The 11,913-nt window shown below is 41.2% G+C and overlaps 1 protein-coding gene and 1 non-coding gene across 4 annotated transcripts in view; both read right to left on the reverse strand.

The window, feature by feature from the left end:
- TSEN2 (tRNA splicing endonuclease subunit 2) overlaps nt 1-11,913 on the reverse strand; it is a 56,620-nt gene that overhangs the window by 20,033 nt on the left and 24,674 nt on the right. For all 3 annotated transcript variants that reach the window (XM_017501441.2, XM_037728826.1, XM_017501442.2), the window contains exons 7-8: nt 4,283-4,333; nt 1,789-1,927 (exon numbers count right to left, since the gene is read on the reverse strand). In XM_017501441.2, coding sequence (XP_017356930.1) covers nt 1,789-1,927; nt 4,283-4,333 — 190 coding nt within the window. The remainder of the gene's footprint in view (nt 1-1,788; nt 1,928-4,282; nt 4,334-11,913) is intronic.
- Nucleotides 5,718-5,820, reverse strand: LOC119467354. Its single transcript, XR_005195899.1, has one exon. It is a non-coding gene; the product is annotated as a U6 spliceosomal RNA (small nuclear RNA).

Here is an 11,913-nt window from a genome sequence, read left to right on the forward strand (position 1 = left end):
TGCCTCAGCCTCCCAAGTAGCTGGAATTACAGATGTGTACCACCACGCCTGGCTAATTTTTGCATTTTTAATAAAAACAGGGTTTCACCACGTTGGCCAGCCTGGTCTCAAACTCCTGACCTCAGGTGACCCACCTGCCTCAGTCTCCCAAAGTGCTGGGATTCCAGGCATGAGCCACTGTGCCCAGCAGATATCTTAATATTTTTGGACTGCACCTGACCTTGGGTAGCCTTTACTCTGCTTTTTCTTACAGTGCTTATCAGTCCCTGAAACTACATTATGTAGTCATTTGCTTATGTGTCCCTCCCCATCCCCCCAGAATGTAAGCTCCACAAAGGCAGCTCTGTTTGTCCTGTTCACTTCTGTATTCCTGACACCTCAAACAGTACCTGGCCCACAGCAGACCCTTAGTCATTATCTGCTGAATGAGGAACTCACCTGGTCCAGACTCCCACTTTAAGATCAGGGGACACAATGGAATACTATGCAGCCACAAAATAGACAAGATTATGCCTTTTGTGGGCACATGGATGGAGCTAGAGTTAGCAAACTAACACAGGAAGAGAAAACTAAATACCGCATATTCTTACTTACAAGTGGGAACTGAATGAAGAGAACTTATAAATATAAATAAGGGAACAACAGACCCTGAGGTCCACTTGAGGACGAAGGGTGGGAGGAGGGAGAGGAGCAGAAAAAATAACTATTGGGTACTAGGCTTAGTACCTGGGTAATCAAATCATCTGTACAACAAACCCCTGTGACATGAGTTTACCTATATAACAAACCTTCACATGTACCCCCAATCCTAAAATTTTTTTTTGAGGTGGAGTCCCTCTCTGACACCCAGGCCGCAGTGCAGTGGCATGATCTCGGCTCACTACCACCTCTGCCTCCCAGGATCAAGCAATCTTCCTGCCTCAGCCTCCTTATAGGTGCTTGCTACCTCGCCCAGCTCATTTTTGTAGTTTTAGTAGAAAGGGGCTTTCACCATGTTGGTCAGACTGGTCTCAAATTTCTGACCTCAAAGTGATCTGCCTGCCTTGGCCTCCCAAAGTGCTGAGATTATAGGTGTGAGCCACTGCATCCGGCCCTAAAATTAAGGTCAAAAAAAAATTAAATAAATATTGATTTAATTTAAAAAAGAAAAGATCGAGGGAGGCCATACTGTTAGACATTTCTAAAAGCCTGGGCTCCAGAATTCAAAGCCCAGCTCTGCAAGTTACTGGCCCTGGAAACTATCAAGGGCAGTGACCTATTTTTTCAAAACTGCAGTCCCCCATCAGAAAATGAAGACATTAAGAGTATCCACTACATAGGACTGCTGTAAAGATTAAACAAGATGATGAATGTAAAATATTAGTAAAATACTTGGCACATGGCAAGGGCTCAATGATGGCTGTGGCGATTAGTATAATTGTATGATTGTTTTCACTTGGCAGATGAGGCCACTGAGGCCCAAGGATAAGAGACTGTCCCAGATTACCCAATCTCATAGCTAATGAGACGTGGGGCTGGGCACTATAGAACACTTTTCTAAGATTACAGGGCAAACAAGAAGGAAAGCCTGAATTGGGGTTGCAAGCTTCTCCTCCTACGCTTTCTCCTTAGACTACCTTTTCTCTTTTGGCACTTACCCTTACCCCAATCCAAATATCCAGTAATCTTACCTAAACCCAAAGGACACCTTCTTAGAAAACATCAACAGCACACGTGATCCATTTGATGTTCTGGGGTGAATCTGATACAAACTCCATTTTCACACATACCACACCAAGAATTACTTACATAAATCTGTCCCGTACTTGAGTCCCACTTTGGGCACCCAGCCTTTGCTTCGGAAGTAATGGTAGGCCATGTAGGTGGTTCTGAATGTGGGCTGAACTACAGTGAAAGCTTTCCAGAGCTTCACTATCGTTAAAGGCTCCTAAAGTTATTTGCAAAAAACAAAAAGCATTACTATGTATGCATTCACTCTCCATTCAGCCAGTGCATCAACATCTACACTAAGTGTGGAGCTGAAGCAGCAAATAAAACAGTTCCCCCAGCAGAGCAACTTATTTATTTTACTTTTGAGACAGTCTCACTCTGTCACCCAGGCTGGAGTGCAGTGGCACGACCTTGGCTCACTCCCAGCAGAGCAATTTAGCAAGAAAGTCTAGCCATGCACTGTCCAATGTGGCAGCTGCCAGCCGTACATAGCTAGTCCGAACTGAGAGGAGCTCTAAGTGTAGAAAACACACTGACTTCCTACTCAATATGGAAAAAAAAAAAAAAAAAAGAACATTAAACGATTTCAATAACCTTGAATATGTTGGGTCAAATAAACTATGTAATATAGTGTTAAAATCGTGCCTCTTTTTTTAAAAAATGTTTTTAATGTGGCTACCAGAAAATGTGAAATTATAATATATGGCTCCAATCTGAGGCTCTCACTGTCCTTCTATTGTGCAGCATTGCTCCAGAGGACTTTGAAAAGGTAGTGTTTGAGGATGAGAAGATGCGAAGGGAAATGGGCTGGAGGCTGTGGAGGGGGTGGTGGTAGGCTGGGAAGGACATTCCAGGTAGAGGAATCAGTGCATGCAGGGGGCTCACTGTAACAAGCCCACCAAGGCTGGAGGGCAGTTTGTGACAATATTTCACAGATCCTTAAGTGTAGCTACTCTACATCAGGTCACGTTTTAGAAAAACAAAAAATAATTTTGTAGTAAAACTTAAAAAAAGGTCCTCCATCACTTTGGGAGGCCGAGGGGGACGGATCATGAGGTCAGGAGATCCAGACCATCTTGGCCATGGTGAAACCCCGTCTTAAAATAAATAAATAAATAAATGAATAAAACATCCTCCATTTAACGTTTGAAACTAGAGAATTTGTTATCTGACGATACAAACTAATAATTCACTGCTTAAAAGAGAATTTTGTTTCTAATGTGGAAGTCAAAGAGCATACAAATGGTTTGGTCTGGAGAATATTCTGATGTATCGTTACCAAAAATACAATGATTACAAAATAACTAGGTAAGTTTGGAAAATTTTTGCTTCATTTCAGTAGTTACTGAAACAATACATTCTTCAGCTGGTTTAAGGCTCAGTCACTCATGAGACTGGCTCAGTTTGTCCCAGCCTAAGATTATAATACTGTAAATAGGCTAGAGGTTTTCTTTTTTTTTTTTTTGCAGTTGTTCCTAATGCAAAAATTCCATACCTGTGTGACCTTGAGATCCCACTGTAAAAAAACACTCAACGCCCTCCTCTAATAAGCAATAGTCTCATAGAGAAGGTTGAATTTCCAACACAGCCCAATGTTGTTGAGATGTAGAGGCTTTTATGTCACAGCTGTAACATTCTAACAAATTTCAGCTAAGGCCCATGAGAGGAAGCAACGGTGGGGCTAAGAATGGCCGCCATCTGGGAAAACGAGCCATTTGTCAGGCAGACACTGCTTCCAAACTGCTGGAATACCCACGAACAAGATTTATGCAATTAGAATTTGGTGAATGATAAAATTATGTGGCTCTCAAGAGCCAAACAGAATATATCTTTTCTGCTCCATGTACTGTTCTGTTTACTTTTCAATTTTATTTGCATTATTTTGCATAGATACTATATATACATGTGGTTTGAAATTTAGAAAGTACAAAAAATGTCCAGTGAAAAGTTTCCCTCCTTCCTGTGTCCCTAGCCCCCCAGTTCCTCTGCCTGGAAGGAAGTGATGGTACCACTCTCATGCACAACTATCTCTCTTCTAAAGGTAGCAGGCTACAGCACCAAGTCACAGGCTTTGGAGTTACTTGGACATTGGTTTGAATACTTATTCTAACCAGACTAGCTGTGTGACTTTGGGTACATTACTTATTTTCTCTTAGCCTCAGTTACCTTATTTGTATATTCTTACCAGGTGGAGGTAAGGATTGGAAATATAGCATGTAAAGTACCTAACATAAAGCTTTTACCACACATAGTAGGTGCCAAATACTGGTAGGTTTTATTTTTGTTAATTTTTAACACTGTTCTGACACAGATTTCCTAATCATTATACAGTATAAGATACTGTACCTCTCCCAGTCTAGAGGAATGAAATGCAATCTGAAAGGGTCAAAGATGTCTTTTGCTCAAACAGTCCTACTTCCAGACCCAAATCCAAAACTTAGAGAAAAACTCCACTCCTATTTTATTCAATAAGAGCAGAAACATTTGTATTAATGCAATACAGAAATTAGTACAAACTGCTTTTAACAACAGGGAAATTTTAAGTGGGTTGTATATAAACAAAGCATCTTACCTTTTCATAGTAAATACTTAAACATCCCAGAGCATAGACCAAGAAGAAGGCCTGAAAACAGAGCAAGCAGAAAATGCTCATTACAAATAGTTTCACATTGTCAAAACTATTTTACAGACTGATCTCTTTTGACCTCAAAAATTAATGCTCTTAAGTCACCATCAAAAAGGTCACATATTTTTAATATAAATGATTCATTAGAATGTCTTAGATTTTTTTTTTAAATCTAAGAAAATATAAATGTTACAAACTGGTTTAAATCAATAAAAAATAAAACATTTTTATGAATGTTTTCATATTTCTTCCCTAAAAATCCTATATAACTGAAGAATGACATTAACAGCTATAACAACAGAAACTGTTGCTCACTGGAGTTTCTTCCTGTAAAATTAAATAATCATATTTAAATTGAGAAAAATATATGTAGTGAAAAGTGTGGGGCAGTGCTGATTTTGCTTACCTAATGAAATACGAGTTTCTCAGTCATCTTTGGTGAAGTGATATTCTAGAGCTCTATCTTTGCACCGATCTCATATATTAACATGTTTTACTGTATGGGGGAAGCTGTAGGAATGGCACAGAAAACTGGCCCCAGTTCAATATAATCACACTTAAATGGAAATGAAAATGGCTTTCTGTTAAAATAATACACTGCCAAACACTGACACCACCCAAAGAGCCATGTGTTATTGGCTCTGAAGAGACTCCCATGAGACTGGCGCATAGCAGGTAGTGACCAAATGGTAGCCAGTAGTAAAATGGGGTTACATTTCTTTTTAAATATGAAGGTGAAAAATTATATTTAGAACCAAACACCATTCTGCTTCAGCTCTCACTGCTGCTGCCAGCAGGCACAGACAAGGGGGGGTCCTCTTGTGTAGTGTGGGAGCAGAAACATAATCCCCTCCCTGTCACGAGCCTTGAGGTTTGTGTGCAGTAGCAAGGCACTGACAAACTGCTCACTCAGCTTGTTTCCTCACTGTCCCTCCACCCCACCCCTAACTCGGCATACACAGGAACAAAAGACAGCACAGGCAATACGGGTGGAAGGACTTCCACGCAGCCAATACCCTGTCATTCTCTGCCTGGCTATCTGATGACCTCTCTCTTCATGGAAGCAGTTCTCAAAGGATGGTCTGGGGTTCCTGGGATCCTCAAGGCCCTTGTAGGAGGTCTAAGCTCAAAACCACTTCATAATAATAACGTGGTATTATCTGCCTCATCTGTGCTCCCTCCAGTGGCTATAAGATATGTGATGGCATGAGACTGGAGCCAGAAGCAGATGCAAGAAGCTAGCTGACTTTCAGGAAATCAGACCTTAAAGCGACGTGCAAAAATTAAAAACGATGCCTCTTCTTGCTAAATTTTTTGTTTTGGAAAATACAGTTATTTTTCACAAAAAACTTAAAGTATTTATGTCAAGATACCGTTTTTTGTTTTTATGGAAGGCTTCATAAATTTGTATCACCCTTGAACAGGGGTCATGCTAATTTCTGCACTGTTCCAATTTTAGTATATGTGCTCTAAAAGATTATCACCATTATTATTTTTAAATATGTTAAACGGATCCTCAGGACTTTTTTTTTTAATTTATAATTTGGTAAACACTGACAGACATGAGGGACCACTAATTTAGTTTTACCCAAATCCAAATCTAGAGCATTTCTGGAGATGAAGGTGGTCACCTTCTATTCCAATTTTTCCTACTGCTTTCCTGGTCCCAGCCTGTGGTGGCTCCTCCTGCCTCCTGTGACAGCCTCCCTGTTCTGAGCCCTCTATAGTCCCCCTCCACAGCATCCAGATTCATCTTCTTGGCACATGAAGATCATGTCATTCCCCTAATTAAAACCTTCCAAAGAAATTTCACTGCTGTTAGAATAAAGTCCAAACTGCTTGCCACCAGCTCCAGGTCCCTGCACGATCTTACCACTGCTCTTTCCAGCTGTCTTGGCTGTACTTCTGTCTCCTGAAGACATTAAGCTCATTCAGGCCTTTGCCCCTGTAATCGCTACTCCCACTATCTGGCATGTTCTGCTTCAGACTCAAAGGTCGCTTCTCAGAGAGGTCTTCCCTGGCCACCAAGTCTAAGCAACCCCCATCCCGATCGTCTTCAGAGTATTTACTTTTATCTGAAAATCTTTCTCTTACATGTGTTCCTGACTAGAACGTAAACTCTGGCAGAACAGAAACTGCCTGCTGATCCCCTGGCCTAGAAGGGGGTCTAGCACATGTTGGGTGTTCAAAGCTTGTGCTGAAAGACAAAAAAGACAGGTCCCCAATGCTGCCCTTGGCTTAGGCCCGGACGTCCAGAGCCACCCTACAGCAGGTCTCTGCACCTCCCTCAGCTCATCTCTTCTAATGTGAACATTGTGTTCTACTTCCGTCACTGCTGTGGACAGCCTTGCCTAGTGGCCCACAATCTTATTTTGACCTTTTCTCTTTCCATCACTCACTACCAATTAATGCAGAATACCACTGTTTTTCAGATGGACTACAGGCCAAAAGGTGCAATGGAAAAGACAAAGTTGTTTCCTCAAATGGCTGAGTCCCTTGCCACAATTTGCACTTCTTGGTTCAGAATAGTGTAACACAAAGAATGACATTTGAGACCTGACAGACCTGAGCTCAAATCATCATTGTTAGGTAGGGCCCTGAAAGTATCACTTAAATTCTCCATGTCTCATCTATGCAATGGGGATAATAATGCTTTCTTAGCTAAACATTTAATAAGATTAAATCACATAAAGATTTAATAAGCTATGAATAGTACCTAAGAGCTCGATTAATTTTAGTTTTCCTCTTTTCTTGAACTCCTGACCTCAGGTGATCTGCCCATCTCGGCCTCCCAAAGTGCTGGGATTACAAGCATGAGCTACCGTGCCCAGTCTTCGTCTTCTAATAACTGGATAGCATAGCCTGGGAAAAAAAGTTCAATCCAATCCTTGCCCATAAGGGATTTCCTGATGTCTGTTCAAATGTAAGTTCCTCAAAAACTAATGTGTTTTCATTATCAACAAGCATACATTTCCCTAAGAGTGAATGAAACCAATATCTCATTTTTATTTGCCTAAAATGGTGATTGGCTTTTATCAGTTTATGCAAAATGCAACTAGGCATTTATTACAGATGGAGGGGATCTTAATTCAATTGAGTTGGTTTTATTTAAAGTTAAATTATTGGCCGGGCTCGGTGGCTCACACCTATAATCTCAGCACTTTGGGAGGCCAAGGCAGGCGGATCACCTGGGGTCATGAGTTCAAGACGAATCTGACCAACATGGTGAAACCCCGTCTCTACTAAAAATACAAAATTAGCCACGCATGGTGGTGCATGCCTGTAATCCCAGCTACTCAGGAAGCTGAGGGAGAACTGCTTCAACCTGGGAGGCAGAAGTTGTGGTGAGCTGAGATTGCACCATTGCACTCCAGCCTGGGAAACAAGAACAAAACTCAAAAATAAATAAATAAATAAAATTAAATTAAATTAAATTAACAAAATAAGCAGTAGACTGGAGAGGTCTGTAGAGGTTGACAATCGCCCTGCAATGTCATTAGTAAGTTTTACTTTCACAGTACTAATAAGATGGAAGGATGTGTTTAATGATAGTTTTTAACATCATACTGCTGAATGTAGTTAGTGCTGTAATGGAAAAACAGATCTCAGTAACAGACACCTAAGAAACAATGGAATATATTAGCTAAATGTCATAGCAATCTAATTATCCCTGAAATGAATACTCATATAGAGTGAACATTCAATTGTCACCATGTCCAGTTCACAAAAGATACTGGTTAAAATGTCATCGGCTAAAAGCAAAGTAAGGAAGATGCTGCATGTGGAATATGCCATCTGGCATGCGTGAATTCAGTTCTAGGTGCCTAACCAGGAAAAAGATGTATTCTACTAATGTGCTCTAGTCACTGTGTGTGTGAAAGACCTAGTCACTGTGTAACACTTCCACTATTTAAGTAAAAGATCTATTTTATGATCATTATCAACAATTTAGAGGCAGAACATGTATGTGCTACCAGGGAGAGAATAAAGGTGAGAATCGAACAAGCACCTATTACATATGCAGGAACTGTGCTGGTTGTTGTGTATAATCACTGAATGTCATTAGGTAGAGCTCTTAGATCAATTCAAGCAAAAATAAAACATCTCCAAGAAGTGTTTCTTCTTGCGAGTGCTAGGCCTCCCTTAGCACACATGCATCTTTCTCCAAACTGCCCACAAAACACATTGCATTGAAGTTCATTTTAAATTTACAGAAAATATATTCATTTAAAACTATCTGCCATTTTGTGAACTAAAGCTTTGTCTTCACTTCACCCAGGGAAACTGGCTAGCTTGGAGAGGGATGGGAACACAACGAGGAATACACATCACTAAGTGTCTTCCAGGATAGAGACCTTACACATATCACACTGCATTCAATCTTCACTATCTACCTCGGAAGGAGGTGATAGCTGGAATATGACATCTGAGGAAACTGAGGAATGCCAAGAACACTGCCTATTGTGTGTTATACTGCATGCCGCAAATATTTTCTTCCCATTTCATCTTTTGCCTGTAATTTTGCCTTTGTCTTTAACATAGTTTTAAATCTCTAAGTAATGAAATCTATATATTATGGACTCTTAGAAGAACTTATCCATATCTCAAAAGTACATACAAGCCAGCTATAGTAGCTCAGGCCTATAATCCCTGCACTTTGGGAGGCCGAGGCAGGCGATCACTTGAGCCCAGGAGTTCAAGATCAGCCTAGACAACATGGCAAAACCCTGTCTCTACCAAAATTCCAAATATTAGCTGGGCATGATGGCATGTGTCTGTGGTCTCAGCTACTCAGAAAGCTGAGGTAAAAGGACCGCTTGGGCCCAGGAGCTGCAGTGAGCTGAGTTTGTACCACTGAACTGCAGCCTAGGTGACAGAGCCAGTCTCAAAAAAAAAAAAAAAAAAAAAAAAAAGAGTGCATAAATAATTATCCTTGTTTGATATTTTAAATTTCCCTTTATATCTTTAATTGACCTGAAATTTATTTTGGTATATTTTAGATGGGATTTTTAGCTTCATCTTTTTCCAATTGGCTAATTAGCCGTCCCAACACCATGAATCTTTTCCTCACTGATACGAAATGCTATGTTTATTTTACCCTGAATCTCATCTATAAATGGGTCTGTTTGTAGACTCTGGCCCCATCTTTCCTTTCCTATACCAAGACTACATTATTTTAATCGTTACTTTATGTTTTTATTAACAGTGGTAGTAAAATCTCCTTTCTATTTTTTTTCTTCGCCACTCTCATGATTCCAAATGAACTTTAAGAATTAATAAAGCCTACAACCATGCTACCCTGAATGTGCCTGATCTTGTCTGATCTCAAAAGCTAAGCAGCGTTGGGCCTGGTTAGTATTTGGAGAGGAGACTGCCTGGGAATACTGGGCGCTATTGGCTTAAAACAAGAGTCAATGAAACAAACAGCAAAACTGCAGTTCTTTTCTCTCCTGCCCACTAGCACACAAAGACTTTTAAAACGAACCAGATCCTCACAGCAGTTCATTTGAAGTTTCCTGTGTCTGAGTATATAAGCAGAATGTAAATATATTTACAGAGAAAAATTAGAATAGTTTTTCAAACTTTAATCAAAAGGCTCTGCTGTAAATATATTCTTGCTAAAAGGACCCAAACTGCCTCACAGTTAAAGTCTCTGGAAGGTTTTCAGAAGTTTAGATAGAAGGAAAGTCAGTGACCTATTGCAAGGGAGGGAGGCTAGTCATAAATAAGACAGCAGTAAAAAATAACCGCAGGCCGAGCATGGTGTCTCACAACTATAATCCCAGCACTGTGGGACACCGAGGCGGGTGGATCGCCTGAGGTCAGGAGTTTGAGACTAGCCTGCCCAACACGGTGAAACCCCACCTCTACTAAAAATACAAAATTAGCCCGGCGAGGTGGCGCATGCCTGTAATCCCAGCTACTCAGGAGGCTGAGGCAGGAGAATCGGTTGAACCTGGGAGGTGAAGGTTGCAGTGAGCTGAAATCGCACCATTGTACTCCAGCCTGCGCAACAAGAGCAAAACTGCATCTCAAAAAAAAAAAAAAACTGCAAAATTCTAGGGAAGAATTTTAGACATTCTAATCACTGGATTCTTATAATACTTGGAATCCATATTATGGACACTAAGAAAGGAAAAAAGAAATGTGGGAAAAAAAAGGTTAAGGTACAAAATGAAAGAGCCGGACACAAGATGCATAAACGAGACCCAACTGAGACTGCTGCTGTCAGTCATACGGACAGCTGTTGCCCGCCCGACTCGCCGCAGTCACCTGACCCTGCCGTGCCCCTTTGTTTCCAAGCATTTCCACCAAGTCCTCCTGTGTGGGGACCATTTTCTTTACTTTCTAAATAAGGGAAATTTTCTCACGCACTCTAAAAGTTTTGTAAGTAAATATGAACAATACACAGAAGCACCAGTAAGGTACCCTCCAAAGCTGGGGTTGGACTAAGAAATCAGCATGCATCGGCAAACTCAGATAGAGCCATAACCAAATGATATCAATAGCTAAAGAATCTGACACAGAGTAAGGAAACTCAGCAAATGGAGAGTCAGGCGACAGTAGTAAGGTTTTTGCACTGCGCAGAGGACAGGACTCCGACCCAAGGGTTCACTGGCAGACCAATGTATGCACCACTACCTCTAGTTTAGATGTTAGCAGCTTTGTTTGATATACCTCAATTCAATGGTGACTTTTCCAGAAAAAGAATAAATGCTACCACATTAAGTAAAATAATTAATGGAAAGACACACAGCAATCTCAGAATCTTCTACATCAAGTTAAAAACAGTTTATCCCTCCTGGGGAGAAGGACATGAGAGCCTGACAACATCCTTAAGCATTTGAATTATCCAGCTCACTCCACATAGGCTGACTCTGTGCTCACCAAGCAGTCTTCCAATTGTATTACCCTTCGGCATCTGAATTTTCTACATGAAGAGAATGTGCCAGTCAGGAAAGGCGCGAGGTGGGGCCTTCGCTGATGTTAATAAACTGCCACTCTGGTTTATTCCATAGGCTCTTGTGAGCACACTCAGCCTGAATGCTGCTCCTAGAGCTCAAGTCATTTCTGTGCTCTAACAAATCTGAACTTCTTAGTCCCTCAAGCAAAGGATTAGACCTGGAATGCAGGGCCCTACTGGTGCGCTGCCATGGAGGGAATCTTGCTGGGAATGAGTGAGCTGGTCTGCACCACCCCTATCCAATCACTTCCCTTTAGTTTCCCAACAGCACACACAGGGACGGTAAAATTGAACACATCTACTTCGGAACTTGGAAATATAAGTTAAATCTCTTTAACCTTCAAAAGTTTACTTCGTAATCCCAGCACTTTGGGAGGCTGAGACGAGCAGCTCATTTGGGGCCAGGAGTTCGAGACTAGCCTGACCAACATGGCGAAACCCCATCTCTATTAAAAATACTAAAATTAGCCAGGTGTGATGGTACATGCCTATAGTCCCAGCTACCAAGAGGCTGAAGTGGGAGGATCACTTGTACCTGGGAGGCAGAGGTTGCAGTGTGCTGAGATCATGCCACTGCACTGCAGCCTAGGTGACAGAGCGAGATCCTGTCTCA

This window comes from Cebus imitator, unplaced genomic scaffold (genome assembly GCF_001604975.1).
Source record: "Cebus imitator isolate Cc_AM_T3 unplaced genomic scaffold, Cebus_imitator-1.0 Scaffold281, whole genome shotgun sequence".
Lineage (NCBI taxonomy): Eukaryota > Metazoa > Chordata > Mammalia > Primates > Cebidae > Cebus > Cebus imitator.